This window comes from Amphibalanus amphitrite, unplaced genomic scaffold (genome assembly GCF_019059575.1).
Source record: "Amphibalanus amphitrite isolate SeventyFive unplaced genomic scaffold, NRLGWU_Aamphi_draft 000493F_arrow, whole genome shotgun sequence".
Classification (NCBI taxonomy): Eukaryota; Metazoa; Arthropoda; class Thecostraca; order Balanomorpha; family Balanidae; genus Amphibalanus; species Amphibalanus amphitrite.
Genome location: NW_024881987.1, coordinates 168,642 through 194,871, shown reverse-complemented (window position 1 = coordinate 194,871; position 26,230 = coordinate 168,642). Strand labels below are relative to the sequence as shown.

The window sequence follows — 26,230 nt, the reverse complement described above, 5'->3', positions numbered from 1 at the left end:
GTCATTAATGTCTCGCGTTCATTGCACATCAGCGACCGCCGCACGAGGAGGGACACCCGCCCACAGCGCCCCGGAACAGCCGCCGGGAGCCGCCGCCCCACGCGCCCGAGAGGAGTTTTGGTGATCAAAATCTGTGGGAATTAATTATGTATTTCTGGAAACAGCTTGCAACGGTGCCGGAATCTCTCAAGTAACAAGTAACGGGTGTGCACTTAGTTTTGGAAAAAGATCGATTATCTCTTTTTTGAACTTGAAGTTATAAATACAAATGCTGGCATAGTGAATACCTAATCATGCAATTGAGGATGAGCATGCCAAAATTCAAATTTATACAATTGACTTGGGGAAACTACCCATGCTGGAAACTGCCAGTCTGCAAGGTATGGCAATTTCGACAAGATCTGGTCGGTGCGGGCTTGTTCAGCTGTTGCGGCGTGGTGCGGATTTCGCTTGGTGTGCGGATTTAGTGGATCACAGTGCAGATTTGGCTTGGCGATGGACTTGACGGACAAGACGATATTGATGAGGCAAATCGAAAAACATTGCTGGAGCTTTTATGTGTAATTCAGTGTCCCCTGGGTTTAAATGAGTGTGCAACTGCTGGTCATTTTTGGGTTCTGTGCGGATCTTTTACCCTCAGCCCACATTGGGGTGGATTTTCCGGTTTTGAAGGGTTGGTGCGGATTGTGAACTTGGGCTAGTGCCCTTCGTCGACATGCGAGCGATACTTTGCAGCATGGCTGCGCACAGCTGCAAAGTATGGCTTCAGCTTCAGCAATGTTTTTCAATTTTCCTCATATATCTTGTCTGGTCTGTCATGTCCATCAACAAGCAAATCTGCAATGTGCTACACCAGTGTCCCAAAATTAGGGATATTTTGGCTTGGGTGTTCGAGGGTAAAATTCCTCACTACAAAGAGGACTGAAAGTGGAAAATTGCCAGTCAGAAAGATACAAAGAAGAATGAAAACATGATCACCATTTTCTATGTGAATGTTACAGGACGTGGGAGCTGCGATGATTTAATGGAATTTGAATGTAGGTACAAGCCAGCCAGCAAATGTACATGCGGATGATCTTAGTTGTTAAAGTTGGGAGGGCAACTTGTCCTGGAAAATTAAAGGTGAGAGTGGACCGAGTGGACTATTCAATTTCACAAGGATTTCACTTTCCACCCAAATCTTGGGACACTGGGCTACACTAGATCTGCACCCTACCAGCCAAATCCGCACCACGCCGCATCAGATCAGCACCAGCTGAACAAGCCTGCACCGACAAGCTTTTGTCAAAATTGCAATGCTTTGCAGACTGGGAAACTACTAGGCGCAAATCCAAATATTGATCGACCAATAAACAGTTGAAGTGAGCAGGGCTATGACCAAACTAGGAATAAATAATTTAAATATGAATGCTTATAATTATAAATAGTTATAAAAAATTAGTATTTGTCAATCACCATTCAGCGACCGTTGACCTGACTCAGTCTGAAAAACGTGGCAGCCACGTTTTTCAGACATGCTGAAAGCTGTCATGCTGCACCTCTTAATATTAATTGTATAACAACTTTAAATGACAAATACAGCTTTTCTTTTACAGCAGCAACATGGTAAACCGTTGTTGTGTCAAGACATGCAAGCAACACTTTGATTACAAGCCCCAACATAAGCAGGGTGCAAAATGGAAACTACACAGGTATGTGATCTCGCCACCGTCATTGCAGTATTTGAAATGCAGTATCATGAGGGTTATATTTTACCAGATAAACGCCTTTTGGGCGAAGACCGAACGAGCGAGAGAACTGTAGCTTTTCTTGACAAGGGGTCCTCTGACTTCGGGAATTTTTCAGCTATCGACACAAAATTGGCACACTGCTAGAACTAGACACACTCTACAGTATGTTATGAAAATGAATGAACCGGGGTGCTTGGGACATTCACTTTGCACGTGCAATGAATTCATATCCTATACTGTAGGTAGATTTCCATATCAATTTCACGTGCTTTCAATAATTCTTTAGACGTTTCAGTTCGTTACAGTCTCAAAAGGTCTCGGTTATCTTTCAGTCTACCCCCAAGACCTAACTTATTGTTTTTTCCCTGGCCCGGCATGCTCTCGGCACCATCCCTCCAATTCTGGCCCAAGGCAACGCACGAGCGCTGCCTGCATCTAGTATTGAAAAGACTTCGCTTCGCTTGCTCGCTCGTAACAACCTATGTAGGCTGTCGCCATTTATTGTGGCACAAATGTAAATGCACAGAGAAACCACCTGCTTTATTACCAAGAATTTGAGAAATCAAGCGATTACACCCCAAATCGCTTCCTCCAGCCGGAGGCTGTACCCTCGAAGGTAAGCGCGCTCCGTGGCCGAGAGAATTCCAGCGGTAGTGTTAGACGCGAAAGCAGCTGGTGCGGACGGCCGTATTTTGCTCGAACGCGTAATCGCGTGCCGGTGGGGTGGTTCTATTATTTGTCTGAGTGAGAGGCGGCTTACCCATGGGGCGGTATATGGTGCAGAGCTGGGCGCCACTGACAAAGAGAAGGACGCTTATAATGTGACACAATGTGTTCTAATGTTATAATATCTTTTTTCGGCATGGGCCAAGTGCATGTGACCTTGGGGTGGTGCGTCAGTCAATAGTATGGAGATGAGTGCCTGTGGGCTGTGACGTTATGACGTTGTGCGTTGTTTTGTAATTGTGCCGTCTTTTGATGGGGCGAAGGCTTGCAAATCCGCCCCATTGGAACAAAAAGACATTATTGGCACGCCCCCCCCCCCCCCCCAGCAGGGCACGGGTAAACACTCTGGTAGTTCACCAACCTCTCTCTGCACTGTGATTTCAGAACCTTGGTACGTCACCTGCGACGGCGACGTCACCTGCGAGTTCCGCGGAACCCCTGACGCCGTCACCAGCTGGACCATCCGCGGCACTGGACCATCCAGCGACGGCCGTGACGCCGTCACCAGCTGGACCATCCGTGGCACTGGACCATCCAGCGAAGGCCGTGACGCCGTCACCAGCTGGACCATCCGCGGCACTGGACCATCCAGCGACGGCCGTGGCGTCGACTCTGCCAGTGCCGGAGAGGTCGGCGACGTCACCTGCGCCGCTGGTGTCAACACCGCATGGACATCAGCTGCGAGCTGGTAAACGGCGGTGGAGTGGAAGCAGGTGAGAACTGGCAACCTATTTATGACAAACTTTTCTTTTTTGCTTGAGGGGTGATTCTGGTGTCTTTCTGCTAGAATTATTCAAATTGGGCTTTATCTATTATTTTGACCATGGACGTGCCTCGAGCATACTGCAGCAAAATTTTTACATTTATACCCCCCAAAACCCCCCTAAATATTGACCTAGAGCAACCAAATTTGCGCAGGGGCGAGAACTCCAGGGGGCCCACCTACCTACCAAATTTGGTGTTTCTAGGTGCCATAGGAGCCAATCGCGAGGGGGGTCGCATCACCCCCCCCCCCCCTGCCAGGCCGTGTTATGAAAAATGTCCTGCCAGGGCGAGGGTTAATGTAGGAGCTATGCACACATAAAGCATGTGTTGTTTACAGCATGGTACTTCGGCTGCAGGCTTGAAATGGAACAGACTTTAGTCTTATCTGCATGTGGTAGCTCGAGCAGAGGTATTACATCTGCTTACGTGTCCCGTAGCAGCATTTTACACCTTGTCCTGCTCTCCCACAGAGCGCGCAAGCCACCAGCCAGCTGACTCAGAGCCCAGGGGGCGTTCGCCACCAACATCCGCACGGCGCAGCTGCAGAGGTGATTTCTGCCATGGAGCAGCATCCGCGGCTCCATGACATCATCCTTCCATCATTCTCCATCATCATTTCCGGAGCTCACCCGACGGCGGAGCTGGCGACGCCCGCGCCCCGCCTGGCCGTCCAGCCTGCGCGCTCCGCCGCGCGCCGCGGGCCCGGCTCGCCGAGACGTCCGGCTTAGGTCGGCGTTTGAGGCGCGGCGGGGGGCAACGTCTCTGTGCCCTGCTCCGGGTCCCCGCCGCCTGCGGTCTCTTCTGCTGCCGCCACTGAGGGGAACGGCTCTTCTTTGAAGACATCATCGGTCGACGGTGATGCTGGCGGGCCGGTGGCGGCGTGCCCCGTCGGCAGCGCGCCTGGGGAGGACGCTGGTGACGACGAATCTTCATCGCCGTCGGCACCGGTCGCGAGCGAGTCGCTGTTTAGTTGGCCTGCTACTGTGCCAAAAAGTGCGACTGTGGCCAGACTGGTATACGATTTGTCAGTGCTTACGCCCCTCTTGCCGTGCCGGCCGTGCTCTTTGCCGTCTATTGGGGATGCGTTAGAGTTATCGTTTTGGGGTTTATACCGGTATCAAGATTGATTTAAAAGATGGATTTCATCACATTTCTCGCGCACGTTCCACACGTCCTTTTGGTGTTTTGTATGATGGTAAAACGTGCTTATACCTTTTCTCTGTTACCAATGGGCCCTATTAGGTACTGCATCTCCTGCATTATTAGGTAGAGATGCAGTACCATTATTAGGTACTGCATTATTAAGTACTGAAGGAGATGCAGTTAGGTACTGCATCTCCTTCGGAGATGCAGTACCTAACAGATGCTTTCAGTGAACTTGTAGAGTCGAGATTTAACGTCAGGTGTTTGGCGTATTTAGATGATTTTCTTTTCATGTCCAAGGACGCTGGATGGTATCGTTGCGTTTCTGACTAGTGTTGGGTTGTGTATTAATTTCAATAAATTAGTTCTCGTTCCGTTGCATGTTTTTACGTTTCTTGGTGTGTCGATTGACTTTGGGCGTGATTCTGCGCGTGTTCAGGATAATGCCTTGTCTTGTCACTATTGCGGGATGGCCGTGGTCCAAGCACAGTCGCTGTGACAGACGGTTCGATGTGTCGACCAATCATGTTGCTTCGTTTTTGGCGCCTTGTGTGTTGTCCGGTCTGTCAAGACTCAGCTGGCTCAGTCTCGACTCTGGCTCTGGCTGGCTCAGTCTCAGTCTCATCAGAGAGCGAAAGGAGCTGCGCGCGCGGCTGCAGCAATTCATCGGCGGCGGCGCTGTGAACGCTGTGTCGGCGGCGCGCGAACAGGAGCTGATCGCGCTAAACGAGGACCGCCAGCAGCTTGTCCATCTGCAGCAGCTGGTGTTGCAGCTGATGGGCGGCCAGCAGCTGGCGGCGGTCGCTACCCCCCCCCCCCGCCGGTCCTGTGTGCGGGGACCGCCGCGCCCGGCAGTGATGGAGGGTACTATGGCGGTGTTACATTCCTAACTGTTGTCACATATCAACTGAGAACCGTCCGGCCGGAGGCAGTTAACGCCGGCCGGCACCTACTCACCGTGGCCGTATTTTTTTATATGGAGAGAGGAGAGAGGAGAGAGAGGACATCAGGTTGTCAGAGAAATAAAGTGTATATTTATTATTTGAATCGAGCGAGTCGCGTGTTCCACGAGCGGGACTTGGAGCAAAAAGCTGGCATTGAGATACAACGAACAGAACGTGGCGTCGAGCAGGAACGCCCCCGGCTATGTACACGGTGCTGCTGGGCGCGCGACCAACAAAACACGAGAATGCATCAACATCAAAGACACACGGTACATCAAAGCCCTCCGCGCCATCGCTGGGTCCGTCGGCACCGCTAGCGCTTCTACAAAACAAGCACGCACATAGAGACGCCATTTCCAAACGCACGCATACACAGAACAAAAACGCACATGCACGTCCATTCGTTTCACTCAGTCACCCATGAACGGCTTGGGTTTCCGGACGGTCACCAGCCGGCGGGGCCGCGCCGCGGCAATAGGCGTGAGTCTCCTCGTTGAGCTTGCTGAGCGCGCTGCCACCGGAGGCGGACGGGGCGCCGCCGGCCGCGCCGTCCTTCGCGTCGCTCACCTCCACCTCGACCCCACTGTCGGAGTCCTCGGCGGCGGCGCGCCGGCGCAGCTGCTCACAGATCTCCTCTGTGACGAAGGTGGCGCACTTGGAGTCGCGCATCAGCGGCGTGAACTCGAGCTCTGGCCGGCCCTGGTGCAGGCGCCTGGCGCAGGTAGTGCTCCGTCAGCGGCCGCGGCTGCACCACGGCAGCGCGCGATGCTCGCACAGCTCGCACTCACGCTCCACGGGAGCCGGCGCCGACTCCGGTCGCCGCCGCTTCACCGGCGTCGAGCTGGCCTGAGACGAGCCCTTTGCCGCACCGCCCGAGCCCGTGTGAGGGATGATTGTGAATTGTGATCTCGTTGTTGATTTTGATGGGCTGTCCGGTGGCGGCCGCCGCCGCAGCTGCCTTCCTACGGCCAAACGACTCCATAATCTTCTTGGCGACGACAGAGTGAGGGCTGTAGACGTCATTCTCGAACTGTTTGTATACATATGCGAATGTGGCCGTACAGACGGTGCACTTGTAGGGAAAGGTGCACCGGGTTCAGCATCACAAGGTGGTCCTTAAAGACGTGGTGCAGGAGCTTCCACTGGTACACCTGGCGCACACAGAGAAAACACGTCACCGGTAAATCCCAGTTTGAAGTGAAGGAAGATGTGCATGAAATCCTAGGACCAGACAACTCGCAGGGGGGAAGTCCACAAATGACGCAACATCACTAGGTACAACCTCGTATCGCACAGCAATGTAAAATCATTAATGGTACCTAATGGTCTCCCTAATAACCAGTGTACGTGTATCTCCAACCCGAGCCGCCTCCCACGATAAGATCAAGACTTGTGTCAAGACATGTGTCCTAAGTATTAAGTAATAAGTTCACCTGTATCAAGTTCACCTAGCACCACTTTTCTGAAAGAAAAGTGGTTCATGTTTTAGTGCCATCTTTCATTATAGAAAGACAATGATGTTGAATGTGTTTTCTGATGAACCACAAAGTGAAAATCAGTGATTTATGGGTGCATTGTATTTAAGAATTCCTTTTGAATTATCATGAGCAGAGTTGAATACCTCCTTTTGCACTCTTTAGAAAATGAAGAGACTCACAAAATTAAAACATGATTAGAAAGAACACATCCTTAGAAATGTTTTGTGTACTAACCATATTTTTTTCACAAAACATTTATAACTTCCACCAAACCACACAATGAGTCAGGTGAGATTATCTTACATTAGGTAAGGTTAGGTAAGGTTAGATTAGGTTGTATTATTTCTGCTTGTAGTGTACCTGACTTTTCAAGGTAGGTACATGATAATTTTAATTGCAATAATCACCTTAAAATATATATTGGCTAGCAACCTAGATAAAGGCTAGGCCACACATGGCAATTAAATAAATATTAACAATTGTTTCATACTTTCACATCGCATCGTAAGAAACATTCAGTTATTTACCTTTGGGGCTCGGGCTGGGCGGTGGGTGAAAAGTTGAGAATTCTTCTTGCCCCTCGACCACCTCCTCTCCTCACCCGTCGGCCGTCCTCGTCCTCTCCCTCGCTCACCAGGCATCTTCACCTGGAAGGTAGGCATACAGAAATGGGCCAGTCTGCAAAACGTGGCAGGTCTTGACAATATGTTGTCAGGGCACACACCACAGGTTGTGGCAGGTTTGAGGAATTTTGGGGCAGAAGCAAGGAAATCTGGGGCAGAAGTTGAAAGCTTGTCACAGCATTGATTCATTTCGCTTCTCATACTTATTAAATGATGCACTTCATCATTATATCATTTTCATCATATTCATGAGGGGCCCTCATGAAAGGAATTGGGTTGCCCAGGTCTCGGCATTCCGCTTGGGGCAATGTTTTGACTGTCCCAAACATCTTGTCACGGATTGAGCTCCCTGCCACACTTTGAAGACTGGGAAATTGGTGCTGGAATGGAAACACTATCAGATTCATGACAATTTTTCCAATACCATAGGTATTTGTTATTCAAATAGCACTTGTCTCAACTTAGTCTATCACTATTCATATAAACCTGGAAATAGTCTAGCTTTTAATATCACATGCCAAAATACATGTATATATATACCTATCAGATGAATCAGAATTGGAATATTTTAAGATATAGATAACATAACTCATTAAAACAGGCAATTCCAAAAGCGTAAACACGACATACATAACCAAAGCAAGGATCATTGTATATTTCAATTGTAACATGCGCGCCGTTTATGGCGACAAAACCCGCTTCCATATCTTATGACCTTGAAGTCTAGTGATGTGTCAACATTGTCGCTAGACATTATCCGATTGATAATTTATGATAATCGATAATTTTTTTACGCGATTCACGTGATGATAGCTTGCCAGGTGAATTCTAAAATTTCGTTTTATCCAGGGAAAAAATCATGGGCCGATCTGAGAAAACTTTTTGAAGGTGGCAGTCTTCCTTTAAAGGAAATAGTTCACTTTTTAACATGGGTTTTGAACTGGAATAGCAGTTCCGTAGCCTGGGCTGAGACGAGCATAAATCAGGAGCTTTTACAGCCCAACGATCACCCTAGGCAAAGATATTCTATTTCTCGTCCCGAAAAAGGTGTCTTGCGTTGAGGATGTGTGCCTTGCATATATTCCAATCCAGTATGAAAAGAGCATGGGTACCGAAAATTCTTCAGAAACTAGAGAAATTATCTACGAGAACTCTAGAGAAATTCTCGTACTGATCAATAAGGACATTCAGCAGCAGCAGATCGCCCAAATGCCGGTGGCCGCGATAATTTCTCTAGTTTCTGAAGAATTTTCGGAACCCATGCTCTTTTCATACTGGATCGCCTGTGCCTTACAGAAACTGAAAAGTTCTTCTTATATCAAAATATAGAAAATAATATTTTGTTATAAATAGGTTTTATTTTCTTTGCTGATCATTTTGAACATAAAAAATCATAAATCCATTGCAAAAAAATAATTTCGTGAAAGTGAACTATTTCCTTTAAGGAAAAGGAGAAATGATTATCAGGTTATTATCAAAAACCACTCAACCAGCAAGTGGCTGGGTGGTTTCACAGCAAACATCAAGCCAAAACATATGCTTACATTTATCTAACAATTGAGCCATTTGACTACACAAGGATATGTGAGCAAAATAAGAATCCAATTATCCAATGTTGACTTCCTTGCAAAGTTTATGCCTTATTTTATGAAAATGTGTCACTAGAATATGATACTTATCATCGAATATTATTTAATTTACGATTTATTTCGATCGGAACGCACATGGGGTCCCGCGCCATTTTCGTCGACGATAAATATGATCGTGTTTCATGAAGAGATAAGGGGTTTCAATGGTCTTTCAAAGCAATAATTTGATGCAAAAATTTGTAGGAAATAATATAAAGCTGGTTCAAATGGCCATCAACCATTTAAAACACCGAAAATACTCACAACTCCGTCCTGACGACCACGCAGCACCGCGCACGCCACACTACTGGCACAATGCCAAAACTGCCGTCACAGCAGAAATGTTTTTTTTTTTCTCGATTGCAATTGTGGAATTATTTATTAAACAGAAGATTATCTTTCCGAAAAACCGACTGATTTCATACACAGATGCATGGAAAATAAAAAAAACCCGGTAAGTTTACGTGCATAAAGTTGCATTATATTCACATTCAGATTCGCGTGCACATTCGCGGACCCCTCAGATTTGGCTCAAAATTGCACAGCCTATAGATTTTGAGCTCCTGATTGCGAAAATCATGTTTTTATTTCACGCCGTCAAGTGGTTCTCAAAATATTCACACTTGTATTACTGCTAACATATTCTGGAACGTACCCTTATTGGAAAAATCGGACCCCACCAAACTTCTCAAAAACTCCTGAGATGAGGTAAACATAAGCGCTGATCCCAAAAAATAATTTTTACTTAACGCCGTCCCACAGTTTTCTCAGAATGAGCATCTAAAGTTCAAGGTCGTTCAAGGTCAAGTGCCTTTTCTCACCCTTTGGCGCTATTTGACACGTGACAGCTTTATATTTATGATGGACATTCGCACTACCTCCTACAAAAACAATATACCCAAATCCAAGGGGCGTTGCTGTACCAAAATGCAAAAAAAGCGTCAAAACCTCTTTCATTCAGCTAACAGTTAAATACAAGGGATATTCGAATTTGCCACACATAAAGCAAATTTGTCGGACCTGGCCGGACCCCTCCGATATCGTTCAAAATCTCAGGGATGATGCTCCTTGACCTCCTGAACATGAAAATGGTACTCCCTTTGAACGCCGTCAAGAACTTTTCCAGATGTACGCATCCATGCACATTCAAATTGCCTAGGTATTGCATATGCACGTTCTGCGGATCCCTCCGATTTCGTTCAAAATCTCAGGAATGATGTTCCTTGACCTCCTGAACATGAAAATGGTACTCCCTTTGAACGCCGTCAAGAACTTTTCCAGATATACGCATCCATGCACATTCAAATTGCCTAGGTGTTGCATATGCACGTTCGGCGGACCCCTCCGATTTCGTTGAAAATCTCAGGAATGATGCTCCTTGACCTCCTGAACATGAAAATGGTACTCCCTTTGAACGCCGTCAAGAATTTTTCCAGATATACGCATCCATGCACATTCAAATTGCATAGGTGTAGTATATGCACGTTCGGCGGACCCCTCCGATTTCGTTCAAAATCTCAGGAATGATGCTCCTTGACCTCCTGAACATGAAAATGGTACTCCCTTTGAACGCCGTCAAGAACTTTTCCAGATATACGCATCCATGCACATTCAAATTGCCTAGGTGTTGCATATGCACTTTCGGCGGACCCCTCCGATTTCGTTCAAAATCTCAGGAATGATGCTCCTTGACCTCCTGAACATGAAAATGGTACTCCCTTTGAACGCCGTCAAGAACTTTTCCAGATATACGCATTCATGCACATTCAAATTGCAATTTAAATGTGCTTGGATGCGTATACCTAGAAAAGTTCTTGACGGCGTTCAAAGGGAGTACCATTTTCATGTTCAGGAGGTCAAGGAGCATCATTCCTGAGATTTTGAACAAAATCGGAGGGGTCCGCCGAACGTGCATATGCAACACCTAGGCAATTTGAATGTGCATGGATGCGTATATCTGGAAAAGTTCTTGACGGCGTTCAAAGGGAGTACCATTTTCATGTTCAGGAGGTCAAGGAGCATCATTCCTGAGATTTTGAACGAAATCGGAGGGGTCCGCCGAACGTGCATATGCAACACCTAGGCAATTTGAATGTGCATGGATGCGTATATCTGGAAAAGTTCTTGACGGCGTTCAAAGGGAGTACCATTTTCATGTTCAGGAGGTCAAGGAGCATCATTCCTGAGATTTTGAACGAAATCGGAGGGGTCCGCCGAACGTGCATATACTACACCTATGCAATTTGAATGTGCATGGATGCGTATATCTGGAAAAGTTCTTGACGGCGTTCAAAGGGAGTACCATTTTCATGTTCAGGAGGTCAAGGAGCATCATTCCTGAGATTTTCAACGAAATCGGAGGGGTCCGCCGAACGTGCATATGCAACACCTATGCAATTTGAATGTGCATGGATGCGTATATCTGGAAAAGTTCTTGACGGCGTTCAAAGGGAGTGTCATTCTTATGTTCAGGAGGTCAAGGAGCATCATTCCTGAGATTTTGAACGAAATCGGAGGGGTCCGCCGAACGTGCATATGCAACACCTATGCAATTTGAATGTGCATGGATGCGTATATCTGGAAAAGTTCTTGACGGCGTTCAAAGGGAGTACTATTTTCATGTTCAGGAGGTCAAGGAGCATCATCCCTGAGATTTTGAACGAAATCGGAGGGGTCCGCCGAACGTGCATATGCAACACCTATGCAATTTGAATGTGCATGGATGCGTATATCTGGAAAAGTTCTTGACGGCGTTCAAAGGGAGTACCATTTTCATGTTCAGGAGGTCAAGGAGCATTATCCCTGAGATTTTGAACGATATCGGAGGGGTCCGACCAGGTCCGACAAATTTGCTTTATGTGTGGCAAATTCGAATATCCCTTGTATTTAACTGTTAGCTGAATGAAAGAGGTTTTGACGCTTTTTTTGCATTTTGGTACAGCAACGCCCCTTGGATTTGGGTATATTGTTTTTGTAGGAGGTAGTGCGAATGTCCATCATAAATATAAAGCTGTCACGTGTCAAATAGCGCCAAAGGGTGAGAAAAGGCACTTGACCTTGAACGACCTTGAACTTTAGATGCTCATTCTGAGAAAACTGTGGGACGGCGTTAAGTAAAAATTATTTTTTGGGATCAGCGCTTATGTTTACCTCATCTCAGGAGTTTTTGAGAAGTTTGGTGGGGTCCGATTTTTCCAATAAGGGTTACGTTCCAGAATATGTTAGCAGTAATACAAGTGTGAATATTTTGAGAACCACTTGACGGCGTGAAATAAAAACATGATTTTCGCAATCAGGAGCTCAAAATCTATAGGCTGTGCAATTTTGAGCCAAATCTGAGGGGTCCGCGAATGTGCACGCGAATCTGAATGTGAATATAATGCAACTTTATGTACGTGGTAAGTTTATTTGTATTGTTTTGTCGATTTTGACATGCTCCTAGTTTGCAGCCATATTTCGATATGTTCTACAGGGAGTTCAGAATTATTTCAGGACCAATCTTTTCCTCATTCATTTTCCCGTCGATCCTGAAATTTTTAGAGCGGAACAATTAGTTTCCAGGCGGTCCGAGCGGTTTTCGTGAGAAGGGTGCAAAAATCGGCGTCATTTTTAGAGCCTCGACACCAGCTCAACACAGGACCCTATGGGAGACGGTGAAGTAGCGGGAGCAATAAATAGAGCGCTCTAATTTTAGCTTATTTCCCTGGTGTGTCACCGACTGAGTTATAAGGTGATCGGCAGGGCCTCGGGGATCGTGCCCCCTTTTTGGGGCGCCAGGCAGGGTTATTACCTATTACCTCCCCACCCCACTGCCAGACCCCATTGCCGATAAAACCAAGTTCACTGAAATTCCATAGATTTCCGTTACTATATGAAAATTTTCCATTCCTAATTAGTCAAATTCAAGCATGGCAGTTCTACCACAGGAACCATTTGAAATCTATGCCATTTAACCCCAGCACTTGTGGGGAGAAGTGTTCGGATAGATCACAGGCAGGACCAAAAAAGCACGCAGTAGCCCAAGACCTTATAATTGGATATAGCATCGGCTCCCTCTCGTCAAGGGGTTCGATAGCACTCGTTTTTTTTTTTTGCATAACTAAGTTCGGTCGGCGGTCGAACGGCTGGGGGTCTAATCGAGCCCCCCATCCCTCCCCTTCTTACGTCAGCGGCTGTGAAAATGCCATTACCAGCTGTTGAAACATGGCAGTTGCTTTTGCATGAGTGCACGAAAGGGTTTTAGGTCCGTGATACGTGAAAGGTTCTACATGAAAATTGAGATACACCAGCTTATCAAATTGTGCTCACTGTGGTGCGCTCGGTTTTATGTACCTTGACTAGTCTTTGAATTCTGGGGTGAAACAGACCAGTCAAGAAACCTGTTCCATAAGGAGAGCCACTAATGCTAAAGAGATGTGGGATGACGTTTCCAGAGACCTTCATTACCTCCCAAAGGGGGTGCCCCGCCATTTGCCAATCCCTGCTGTAGTTGTTACGATTGGAGGGTGAATATGAGAACGATGCAGGTCGTGCCAGCTCGATCATGACGAACACAATGGTGCCGACATCACAGCTCTACTGCCATTTTTGACGAAGTTAATCAACAAGCACCGGAATCCTACCCTGGGGCATTTCACCTGCAGAGGTCGCCGGACCTGAGACCCTTTCACTCAATTTTTCAACGGTGCATGCGCTCGTTTTTCCCGCGAAGCTCTTGGCAAGTAAAATCCATCAGAAAGTGTGATCAAATAACGGCTGGTGACCTTCCATGACCTAGCATGGCCTTTTGAGTGACCACCGATGACATGACCACTGACGGCTAGCCATTAGCTGCACCCTGCCCGTTGCATATGGATCAGGTGGTGATGTCATGATTCTGAAATTATATTGCAGTTTTGGCGCACTTGTCAGAGCAGAAGACATTCCCACTTTTCCTCCATGACTATATGATGGTGAAGCCCTGAAGCTGACCAGACGTAAGATCGAAAATTTGAAAGTACGAAACGTAAGAATAGCTGGCACTGCTACTCATACCTAAGCAATTCGCAGCTTGTAGGAAACCAGCTTTGAGTTGGCAAGACTGCAAATTTTGATTTAGAGGCAAGGATGCTTGAAAAGGTGATCGATCTTAGGTGTCCTAGGATAAGTTTGGAAACGGGATGCACCATTCGATGTGTTTTGGGCCTTGCCAAGTTTCGCGGCGTTACGTGCCTCGTTTTTTTTTTTTTGCATACACGATCAGTATCTACTTTTGGGATTTTCGATTTTCGGTCCCCGTCCCCCCCTATCGAAAACCCGTGGCGCCGCCCCTGATCTCAACTCAAAACTAATGTTAAGGTGGGAGTGTCCCTTTAACTGCAACGAGCCATGTCGCCACTACCAGGGCCACAATCAGCTGTTGTTTTCTTATTCAGAATATCTCTGATTTTAACGAGATTTTATGGGAAATAAATTGACACTTATTTTGATATTATTTAATATTTACATGGCCTGGAACAGCTTTGGTCTTCCTCTTTCATCAATCTATGACATGTTTACAGGTAAAGTGTAACAATGGTGGTGTGCACCTACTACAACCAGGGATACTGCCGCTATGGTGACCGGTGCAGGTTCGACCATCCCTTCAAGGGCCCAACAGCAGGTAAGAAATGCTCCTCAAGACCTCAAGGTAGACATGTGCTGCCTGCTTGTCATGCACCACCATTTTTTATAATCCATATGCTTGGAGCTCCTTGGAGCTGTCAACCTTTTGCGATGGATGTTGAACCTAACAATTTAAGGTCAACTTTATTGTTGTTGTTTTTTCGAGCTGAGGTGTTCAGAAGTTGCGACAAAGTTTTAGATATCTCATGTTATATTAGATTAGATTAGATTAGGTCTTGAGTTTGCAAATGATAATTGCAGAGCATGTTTTCACGCTGATGGTATGACTGAATGCTCCCTTCTGTCAGTGTTTGTCTTGTGACCACTCCTCCTGATTGCCACAGGCGCTGGGGCCAATTATCGAGCTCAGGCACAGCAACCAGCTGCTGCAGCAGGCACTCCCAGCTCATTCAATGAGTTGCTGTAAGTACCTTATGTTTACTGACAAACTTAACCTGGGGGTTCTGTCTCTTCATAGATATGACATATCTGATATCAAGACAGTTTTATGTTATTTCCTCATTTATACAGTCGCTTTGCCACTTATTTTCCCACCAAAATGTAGTTTGACCTTCCAATGACTCGAAACTATTTTCTCCAGCACCGGGATCGCCAATGAAATGAAGGTGTGGGAGAATTCAAAGCAGTGGCCCTTCTCCTGTTTCTCACCACTGAAGGGCCAGCCCTGCATCCCAGGTGAGAAACCTACCCGACTACTGCATCGTGTGGCGGCTCTGACGATTGTTATTATCACTAAACGGCCTATTCCCCTATTTCCAGCGCCACACTGATATTCCCGATCACGATTCTGTCTGAGAAATTGTTTCGTTTCTCATGGTTCATTATATGAGAACACAACTATATAGAGTGGCATGCCACACTTTCATCACAGAGGACAGAATATGTACGTAATCTGTCACTGTGACTGCACGCTCCAGGGCTGTCTGACCTGACATGGAGTATTAGCTGTCAGAGGTCTGTAATTGTGTATGGCTTGCCCTCTCTATCCCGTGTGACCTTCTACTGCTCCACGCGCAGGGCTGACTGACCTGTCACCAGAGGAGGTGCGGGCAGAGGCGTACAAGAGCAAAGTGGCCAACACGCCGGACGCTTATGTAAGTGTGCTGTTACCTTACATCCTACTTATACTTCTGATGGCAAGCGGCGAGAACTCGACTTAACTGATGGGTTTTCCCTGCGTTGGGCGTGCTGCCTTTTTCTGCTGCTGGTTCGTTTTAACTTTTGCTATCGCTAGCCTTCTGACACACTGCGTTCAGTTGCAGTTCTTCAACGCCAAGGTGGCCGAGTATCGCCAGAAGCGGGCGTCGCTGCATAACGCCTCGCCCGAGATGAGGACATACATGGTAAGTGTCACCGCTCTGACATACGGGGGAGGCGGCCGGGGGACGGACGGTTGGGGGGGGGGCGTGTCAATGCCATTCCCGATGGTGGGAGGGTCGGTCATGGTCTTATTTGACGTATTGCAATGAAAAGCCATGTTCCATGAATTTGGTATGAACAAAGTATCTGTAGACGGTATCTGTATCTGTATCTCAGGGAGGTTAAAGACAGAGGGCAGGCCCAAGCGATATGATGCTCTTTCTTAGGGCTATGAGGGGAACTCTGTATGCAGAATCCGGAAGCAGTTGGGATGGGACGAATCCGCTGGAGTAGATTTTTATCAATCAAAATTGAACTTTTTTAATGAAGTTTTGTGCTAACTGTTGTGTGTGTCGATGACATGACGGTTCAGCTTGGTGTGTAGATTGCGTATGGCGGTGTCCCCCAATGGATACGGTTAATTGTGACGGTGTTTACCAGTCTTCAGTGTAGTGTGTGACCGTGACCGCCAGTGAGGGTATGCCAGTGTGTGACCCGTGCCTGTCTCTGACCCGCAGCAGCAGATGTTCAGCTCGTCTCTGAGCGGCAGCAGCAGCGGCGGCAGCTCGACGTTCGGCGGCGCTCCGCAGACCTCAAAGTCTCTGTTCGGCGGCGGTGGCGGAGCGGCCGCGCCCACCGGTGCGGGCCTGTTCGGAAAGTCTACCGGGCAGTCGGTGCTCGGCGCTCAGACCGGCTCCGCGTCTGTGTTCGGGGCGAGGCCGCAGCCGACCGGCTCAGTGTTCGGTGGACAGACCCAGCCAGCGGGGTCTGTATTTGGAGGACAGAGTCAGCCGGCAGCCGGGTCAGTGTTTGGCGGGCAGAGCCAGACGACCGGGTCGGTATTCGGAGGACAAGCGCAATCAACAAGCTCGGTATTTGGAGGACAAAGCCAGCCAACAGGTTCGGTGTTTGGAGGTCAAACACAGTCAACAGGGTCAGTGTTCGGAGGTCAAAGCCAGCCAGCAGCTGGATCAGTTTTTGGAGGTCAAACTCAACAGACTGGGTCAGTCTTTGGAGGTCAAACTCAACCGACTGGATCAGTTTTCGGGGGCCAGTCCAAGTCGGGTGGATCGGTATTTGGAGGGCAAACTCAGCCGAGTGGATCTGTGTTTGGAGGACAGAGTGGGTCGACCTTTGGCGGACAGACTCAGACCACCGGCTCAGTCTTCGGCGGTCAAACTGCGTCCACCGGCTCAACGTTCGGCAGTCAAGCTCAGACGACCGGTTCAACATTTGGTGCGCAGCCTCAGACGACTGGGTCGACGTTCGGCGGGCAGACTCCGGCGGCCAGCTCGGTGTTTGGCAGCCAGCCGGCGCCGGCCGCCGCCGGCCCCGCCGGCTCTGTGTTCGGTGGCCAGGCAGCACTGCCCGGAGCGCAGCCGGCCGGGGGAGGCGGGGGCCTGTTCGGGAAGGGCGGCGCGCCGGCGGCTGGCGGGGCCGGCACCCAGCCGACCGCCGCCCCCGTCGACGCTTACAGCGAACCCTCGGAACTGAACGAACAGGATCGCGAGCAGTTCGCGGCGGCCGAGTTCACACTCGGTAAGGTGCCGCTCGCCCCGCCGCCGAGGGAAATGTGCGCTCGTTAAAACTGATAAATATATGCACTTGCTGAGATCGAGGATGGACGGGATCGCCCAGAATCCGCAGCTGTCGGAGAAAACAGGGGGGGGGGGGTTCTGATCCACCCTCGTGGTCTGATCTGGTCCCAGTGAACCACAACTGATCTCCCGTCGTGCGCCGCTGTGCGGGCGTCCTATCAAAGGTGACCCTGCACTCTACACCGCCTGGTCAGGCTCGATGTGTCCGTGTGGCTACTAGCGCTGACGGTCGTATGGGTGCATGAATATCGCAAGACTTCGCACCTGATTGTAAGAGCGACGATCTTGCTTGTGATGAATAGTTTTTACGATAGAAGTTGTACGCAATGAGCTGAAATGTATTTTTGTATTTTGTTGAATGTGTACCTAAGCACGTAAAAGATACATTGTAAAAAATATAAGATTGAAATGAAACAGGTGTATGTAGCACTGGTTGAAAGCTCAACGAGAGAGGTTGGAAACAGGTGGAAAACCAGAAAAAGCTGTGCTAAGCTCCATGAACAACAGTTCGTCGTCAGCTCGACCAGTCTTGGACAGCTTTTACCATGCGTCATGTATGCACCCGGGGAAACCGAAGCCCATAATCGCCTCTAAATCTAGGCACATCTGCCGTGTGAGTAGCAGCCAAAAAGGCGAGCGTAATATAAGTACACAAATAAAAACATCTGTATTTCCAGTTCACAGCACGCATGTCTTATCCCAATAAAAATCAACAATCCTCCATATTTCACGACTCTGTCCCCGCGGTTACCACAGGTTCAGGCACTGACCCGCCGACACAGTCGGCACTCCCCCCCCCCCCCCCCCCGAGTCATGTCACGACGCGCCGGCGGCCGGCTGGCACCTTCCGTCGCCGTGCGCCGCGCACCTGCACTCCGCTCCGACCGTCTCCGTCTCTCCCTCGTCCTCGTCTACGGGCTCCGGTGGTGAGAACTCCCGGAACACGTTGTAGGGCTCGGCCATGGAGCTGTCGGCGGCAGGCTCACATTCGGAGACGTGCCGCGAGCGGGCCTCGGCCGCGGCCGCCGCCGCCGCGCCCGACGGCTCGGCCGCCTCCGTGTCAATCAGGTCACACGCCTGCCGAGCGGGCGACGCGGCCGTCACACGGGGGTATACGATCATAGTGGACGACGATAAGAGACGTAAATTGTGATGAACGGTATAGCTATATGAAATGCACATATGCAGGACTAAAGATCATGTCAAGATCTCAAGCTTGAAGCTACTACCGTTTTTTCGAAAGTTTGGCTAGAACGCGTCTGTTTCACAACTAGATCCTGATTCGACGTTATCGTTTTAAATATAAATTTCGTTAAAGAAAATACATTTTAGGCTTAATATTGCGCTTTGCAGACCACAATCTTGGAAAGCAAAAACAAATAATTTCATCCCATGCAAGCTTGATGCATCTACATAGAAACTGACCCCGCACAAGGGCACTCTCCCAACCACACAGCATTGCTAAATAATAAATTGATACACAACTACGCAGGCTGCACCCCGCTCGACTGAGGTGGCATCGCTCTCACCTTGCCCAGTATGATGATGGTGTTGAGCACGCGGAAGGCGGTGAGCGCCAGGTAGGCGGCGGCCAGCACAAGCCACGAGGCGGCGCCGCTGAGCCGAACCGACTGCATCAGAATGCGTGCCGTGAGAGCGGCCAGCGGCAGCGAGATGAAACCCATCCGGTGGCTGACCACGTCCGAGTGGTCACTGAAGGCCTGCGGGAGGGAGGGAGTGTCACTGGTCACTGAACGGACATCCACTGAACGTCTCCAAACAGCCAGTGGTCGGCGATAACTCATGAACGCCTGCCGAGGAGGGGAGGGTGTCACTATCAATGGTCACTGGACGCCTGAGGGGGAAGGGGAGGGTGTCAGTGGTCCCCGAGGGAGAGGGGAGCGTCACTGGACTGGCAGCGGGACCTCACTGATCACCTAACAAATGACAGATAGGTTGATCACAGGCAAGAAATGTCACTCGTTGCCAACGAGATTTTACTCTATCGAATCATACGCGAAAATAAGCATTTTACACTCACTCTGCAGCAAATCACATAATGCGTGGGCCATGTATTATTTAGAGTATTCATATGACATCGTTACTAAAGGTCAGCGTCACGCCACTCACATATTTCTGTTTGCTGGCTATGAGATCGTAGGCGAGCGTTAGGGTGTACTCTCGGTAGATGTCGGCCGGGATCTCGTTAAACCGCGTGATGAAGGCGTGTTTCACCCAGTCGACAAACAGCTCGGCGATCAGCACCATGGCGCAGTCGGGGAGCAGCACCCACAGCTGGGCTGTTGGGAAGAACAGACAGCCACTGCAGTCAGCATACATATTCAGTCAACACTCAACAGCTGGGCTGTCGGACAAACCAGATAATAAACGCCAGTCGGGGAGCAGCACCCACAGCTGGGCTGTCGGACAGAACAGACAATATACATCAGTCGGGGAGCAGCACCCACAGCTGGGCTGCCGGACAGAACAGACAGTCACCTCATTATAGCACAGATAATATACACCAGTCGGGGAGCAGCACCCACAGCTGAGCTGTCGGACAGAACAGACAATATACATCAGTCGGGGAGCAGCACCCACAGCTGGGCTGCCGGACAGAACAGACAGTCACCTCATTATAGCACAGATAATATACACCAGTCGGGGAGCTGCAGCACCCACAGCTGAGCTGTCGGACAGAACAGACAATATACATCAGTCGGGGAGCAGCACCCACAGCTGGGCTGCCGGACAGAACAGATAGTCACCTCATTATAGCACAGATAATATACACCAGTCGGGGAGCAGCACCCACAGCTGGGCTGCCGGACAGAACAGACAATATACATCAGTCGGGGAGCAGCACCCACAGCTGGGCTGCCGGACAGAACAGACAGTCACCTCATTATAGCACAGATAACATACACCAGTCGGGGAGCAGCACCCACAGCTGGGCTGCCGGACAGAACAGACAGTCATCCACTACAGAGTCAACAGCTGGGCTGTCGTATGGAACAGGCAGTCACCTCATAGCACAGATAACATACATCAGTCGGGGAGCATCACCCAAGGGTTGATGGACAGCACATCCAGTAAACACAGCTGGTTTCACAACGTTGAAGGAATTTTTCCTTTGGACAAATCCGATATTGACTCGAAGTCTCGGTCACTCGGAAATCATCGCCCCCCCCCCCCCCTCCCTTCCGTCATAGAACACCAATCACTCCGGCGGTGTCCCACCTACCCTCGCTCCATCCGAACTCCTTCATGGTCTGCACGACCACCAGCATGAGCAGGATGCAGTACTGGAACCGCTCACGGATGTCGCTGCACGCCACCTGCAGCAGGTTGTTGCGGTCGAACTTCTTGAACACGGAGCCTTTCAGCTCGACAAACTGGGCGGAGGGGGAGAGCGGCCGTCAGTCGTGGTGAGGGCCAGAGTGGCATGGTCAGCTGTACACAAACTGGAAAAGCAAACACTAGCTGAGTCTAACAAAGGACTAAAAAAAAGGAAACTCCGCCAGATGCTATGCGATTCAGATGTGATCGGAGGCCAATTTTGCTAACAGAAAATTCACCTGCAACGGTTAGCTTTGAACTGTGTTTCGGTCTTTAGCAGTAAGTCACCAACAAGTTTGAAGAAATATAATATCAGCATAGACTTTATTTTACATTCATAACGCCTGCGTCAAATAATCCTAACGGCCATGTCATTATAAACGACGCATTTATCGAAATAGTGCCGGGCTAAATGTCTGTCAAACGCGTCATTTCTGACACATACCTCTGACATTTGTTAGCCGACCAGTGACACAGGCGGGGGAGGAGTTGACAGGGGCCGCCCGGTAACCGTAGTAAAAGTCATCGTCATTATTCAGCGAACGTGATGGCCGCCGCCCGATGGCACCATTGACACCTAACTGGTGGGACCAGGCTTCCAGACTGGTGGGACAGCTACTTACGTTGTTGGACATCATGACAGTGAGCAGGGCCTTGTTGTTGGAGTTGATGGCAACGTTCAGCACAGTGACTTGAAACAGAATCAATATACTGTGCATGACTGCGTGATACCGAGTCAAGGATAAATAACGCATATGATGACTGACTGTCATTAGCATCTCATTGCAAAGCTCATATGCGCAAAACTGACACGTAAGCACATACATTTGCATAAAACGAAACTATGTCGAACACCCAAGTAATACACAACACATAAATATGCATAAACACTACGCATGCTTCTATCCTCTCCCATTCATCAGCCTTAGCCAACACACCACCCCGCGCCTGACCCTGCGGTCTCTGCCCGGTAAGGATACAGACATAGACGTTGGCCAGGAAGAAGTGTGGCAGGGTGCCCAGGTGCTGCCGTTTGCGGCGGCGCGGCTCAGTGGCCGTCCAGTGCAGAGCGTCCAGAGAGTCCTGGCCGAAGGACGACATCAACTTGTCGCCCACCTCCAGCATGTTGTAGAAGATGTACAGCTTGATGATGGACTGGCTCTTCACCTGAAAAGGGGTTGGGTGAGTCCCACAGTTCCCGGGACTCGACAGACAGTTCCAGTTCAGACACTCAATCACGCACAGACCGACGTCACAGCTTTCCTGTGAACTGACAATCATGGAATGTTCACTTCTCAATAGCTTAAGTTCCCAATAAGAATAAAAAGGCTGATTGACATTTAAGAAAATCGCTTCTATATATAAAAAATATATCCAAGTACGCATCACTGCATCATGCAGGAGACGGGCGGTGGTCACCGGCAGTTGGGCACGCACCACGTGGTACAGCATGGAGGTGTCGATGAAGGCCATCATCCGGCACGTGATGATGACGATCAGGCCCTTCATCAGGTCGATGATCTCCGAGGGCTTCAGCCACTGGCCGTGGCTGCCCTGCCGCCTCAATCTGAGAAAGAATGTCCACTAAATCAACAGACACACCGCAGAGTACACTAGCAAACAGTCGCACTTTACACTAGAACTGGCCGTGGCTGCCCTACATCAGTCTGCAGACACAGGGCCACTAATCAACAGAAACACAACAAATTAAGATTCGACAGATCCTCAAATAGCCTAGTATGGCTGCTACATGTGTTAAAATTTGATTAGACCACCACCCTTGTGGCGCAGTTGGCAAGTGCGTTCACGCTTGGTGTGGGAGGTCCTTGGATCAAAGCTGACCTCTGGCAGCGTTTTCCTCGGCCGGCTCCTACCCAGGAGATGGCAGTAACTGGGGAGCGTTCGCTCGGTCGTGGGGATTAACGCTGTGCCAGCCAGCGCCCCCGGCCGCAGGTACACGGGCCTGATCCGCCTTTAAACAGATCCTTCGGTCCGGTGACATGTCCCGAGGGCACGGCCTCGCTTCATGTCCCGGAGCAGCCCTCTGACCTGCCGGGCCCGAGAAATCGGGATAGCCCCAGCGTGCGCACCAATGCGGTGCCACCTGGGGTGCGTGACAGGAAGCGTGCGGTCAAGGCTGTCCCGCGTAGCGGGTGCCGAAAACGCTTCGTACCACTGCCGTGTAAATAGTGTACTAACTAAACCAGTATGAGTGTGTGCTACTAACGACAAAAAGCCCGGGTCGGGCACCAAAAATATTAAAAAAAAAAATTGATTAGATACCGTACCTTCTAACAAACCACGGCCCAACCCACGGACGTTGGAAAATGAAACCAAATCATCCGAGTTTTCTCATCCGCACTCACGGGTCATCTTTTCATTTTTCCCAAAAGGGCGCCGGCAGACCCTAAAATCCAGCTCATCAATACACCGAGTTCACGTGATAGCACCCATCGTTACCCTGGGGCGTCGCGCCAGTACCGGAGGTGACTTTCTGACCGGTGTGCACGTGGTACACGCGGAGTAGAGAGCTCACCCGATGGCTCCCAGCAGAGGTCTGGTAGCCAGCGCCCACACGGCCAGCACAAAACGCAGCGGCAGGAACGTGAAGATGAACAGGAACGCGTCCACCACCTGGAGGTGGTACAGAGAGAGCACATGTCACTCAGGCGCTGTCCTGGTTAGATGAAGGATGGGTGAGTGAGAGAGAGAGAGAGAGAGAGAGAGAGAGAGAGAGAGAGAGAGAGAGAGAGAGAGAGAGAGAGAGAGAGAGAGAGAGAGAGAGAGAGAGAGAGAGAAAGAAAGAAAGAGAGAAAGAGAGAGAGAGAGAGAGAGAGAGAGAGAGAGAGAGAGAGAGAGAGAGAGAGAGAGAGAGAGAGAGAGAGAGAGAGAGAACATGCAATGATGTGGCGCCTCTAATGGTTTTAAAGGTTTGAAGTGGCTAGTTTTACCGACAGAAAAATCGCCGGCTTCCGACATGTCTATTAATTCAGTGACTATCATTAAGACATTTGTGTACATGGCTAACACGTCTAAAGATAATAAGAGGGAAAGCTAGACTCACCTGGAAAAATCCATAGCCAATCAATTTTTCAATCTCTCTAGGGATCTTCATAAATGTGTATATTTGCTCCCTTTTGAACTCATATCGCTCTTCATGTTGTTGAAGGAAGTAGCTACGAGTTACTTCAGATTTCAGAAACTTGCAAAGTGAAATGCCTGCAAGAAAACAAATATATCAAGGTAGAGCAACTTCTTGAGCCTCCTTTGTAGACCTTCAAAGACAGACCCCATTAGGTAGAGAAAAGGCAATGGTAATGCCATAGATTATGTACCTAAATACCCTTGAAAGCAAGTAAAAACAATTTGCATTCACTTTGTATCAAAACAAAAACATTTAATTTAACTGAGCTAGCAGTTCTCATGCAGATGGAATAGGTAGGTACTCACGATTCTTTCTTTTTCTATCCTGAGCCATGACAAGCCAACAAAGATAAAAGTTCTTCTCCAGGAGCTGATCTTGATTTGCACAGAGGGAGCAAATCCTGGAAGCTTCTCCTGGTAAAGGTAGAAGAGGATACAAGATCAGTCATGCTGTTATGGGGCAGGGCTGGCATACCTACAGCAGAAATCAGACAGCATGTAGCAGAATTGTGTGTTTATCTGACTCAAGAGAGCAGGCTAGTTGAAGCATACGCAAGGGTGGATCCAGGGGCATCTGAAAAGTGGGGCTAAATGCCCATTAGGTTTTTTATTAGCGTGGGGCTGGTTGGATGGTTTGGGTTAAGCACCATATATCCAGCGGGCCAAGAGCGGAGCTCTCACACTGTTCCGAGTGGCCAGGCACTGGTAGCATTGCCCAGGAATGTTAGCATGGGTCTAAGGAAACATAACCTACCCCCAATTCCTATTTTATCCCCAGATTTGGCTTATTTATTTTGCAGGGTTCCCAAAAATAAATTCCAAGTAAACAGAGCCAAAACTTGGCAGCTGCAGATTAAAAGGTGTTAAGAAAAAAGCTGTGGTTGGCAGCTGCCATTTACAAGAACAAGACACTTCCACTTTACATTCAGCTTTCCACTCCTTTTTGGGTATTAGTAGAGCAGACGTCACACGAAGGTTTTCCAACCAGGGAGAGGCGCCATACCCGGTGGTGCTTCTTTCTAGGGAAACCTAAACAAACTAACCTTACCTGACCTAACCTAACCTAACCTACAACCTATAACCTACAAACCTGCAACCTAAAAACCTACAACCTATAACCTACAAACCTACAAACCTACCCTACAACCTACAAACCTACCAGACTGGAAAACATCCATACACTACGCCGGACGCCTGTGAGACCCTCTTGCGCCGAAATTCGTCGCAAGCGATTTTGCGCTGAAATTTCTGTGATTTGCGCCAAAAGTTAGGTGCTCAATGCCCATTTCTGCGAAAATTAAGCCCTTTTTATATAAAGCACATGTGACATGTCATGTGAACATCTACCGATCAAGGCTATATGAACCAGACAGTGTTCCGGGGCCTTGTACGCTCTCCCATGTTTGAGCGTCCGAATGAGTTTTTGATTTCACGGAAGCCCAATACCTCAATAGTCTTAGGGCACTCTAGCTTCATGCCGTGAAACAAAGCTGGAGCCGTGAGTTCCGGGGCCACAATGATGAGGGCCGTGCCACAGTGCCGATGTTAATATCGGCGGAGCAATGTGTTCGAGGCTGGCGGGAGTCAGCGAGGGGACAGCATGTGCTCCGGCACATCACCCTCTTCTCGGCACACGGCACTCGGCACACGGGTCACCGCTTGTCTGGGCACTGCTGGCACGCCGCGGAGTGGAGACAGCCGATTCGGTGCCGTATTCGTATTGGAGCGAGCGGCCCCAAGTGGCCCGCCCTCATCTGGTGCACCGAAACGGCATCCTCGGTCCTCTCCGGGGATAGGGAGCGGCGGCGTGCTCCCGAGGAGTGGCTTGAAATGAATAGTGATTCTGAGCAGTTGTCGCGCTCTGCGCCGGACAGTGCGATGCGAGGCCGCACAGTGAACCGCCCTGGTCAGCGAGTGGGCGTTTGAGGGCAGGGCGGCCGCCTGTTTTGCCAGGTCGTCCGCGCTCTCATGCCCACTGCGGTATTGCTTAACGACGCTTGGCAATGTTCAACAAGGTCTTCTTTACCTATCTCCACGCCGAGGGTCCAGCGTACTGCATAAATTCGGTGATCGTATTTTGCCAAAAAAT

General features: G+C 49.2%; 2 protein-coding genes and 1 long non-coding RNA gene across 6 annotated transcripts in view; 1 reads left to right on the top strand and 2 right to left on the bottom strand.

The window, feature by feature from the left end:
* The window catches only part of LOC122392612 (nucleoporin NUP42-like), a 28,011-nt gene extending 9,988 nt beyond the window's left edge, over positions 1–18,023 (top strand). Inside the window, exons 1-7 of one of the 2 annotated variants that reach the window (XM_043387667.1) lie at positions 12,773–12,819; positions 14,578–14,678; positions 15,025–15,103; positions 15,282–15,376; positions 15,719–15,795; positions 15,958–16,044; positions 16,579–18,023. In XM_043387667.1, the coding sequence (XP_043243602.1) occupies positions 14,591–14,678; positions 15,025–15,103; positions 15,282–15,376; positions 15,719–15,795; positions 15,958–16,044; positions 16,579–17,646 (1,494 nt within the window). In that variant the 5' untranslated portion in view covers positions 12,773–12,819; positions 14,578–14,590 and the 3' untranslated portion in view covers positions 17,647–18,023. Of the gene's footprint in view, positions 1–12,772; positions 12,820–14,577; positions 14,679–15,024; positions 15,104–15,281; positions 15,377–15,718; positions 15,796–15,957; positions 16,045–16,578 lie in introns of those variants that run through there. The other variant, XM_043387666.1, reaches the window with a different exon arrangement.
* Positions 5,376–9,330, bottom strand: LOC122392613. 3 transcript variants are annotated; one of them, XR_006258554.1, is made up of 3 exons: positions 9,302–9,330; positions 7,314–7,433; positions 5,376–6,459 (listed from the first exon to the last, which is right to left on the bottom strand). It is a non-coding gene; the product is annotated as an uncharacterized LOC122392613 (long non-coding RNA). The 3 variants fall into 3 exon arrangements; XR_006258553.1 differs by lacking the exon at positions 9,302–9,330 and adding an exon at positions 7,950–8,306; XR_006258552.1 differs by lacking the exon at positions 9,302–9,330 and having other exon boundaries at positions 7,314–8,375.
* Positions 18,024–18,302: 279 nt separating the features above from the next.
* LOC122392611 (protein TAPT1 homolog) lies at positions 18,303–25,264 on the bottom strand. Its single transcript, XM_043387665.1, has 10 exons — positions 24,448–25,264; positions 24,062–24,216; positions 23,534–23,631; positions 22,435–22,564; positions 21,978–22,164; positions 21,621–21,718; positions 20,903–21,053; positions 19,789–19,958; positions 19,188–19,379; positions 18,303–18,735 (listed from the first exon to the last, which is right to left on the bottom strand). The coding sequence occupies exons 1-10, from the start codon at positions 24,473–24,475 to the stop codon at positions 18,475–18,477; spliced, it is 1,470 nt and encodes a 489-aa protein (XP_043243600.1). The 5' UTR covers positions 24,476–25,264; the 3' UTR covers positions 18,303–18,474.
* Positions 25,265–26,230: the final 966 nt, after the last annotated feature.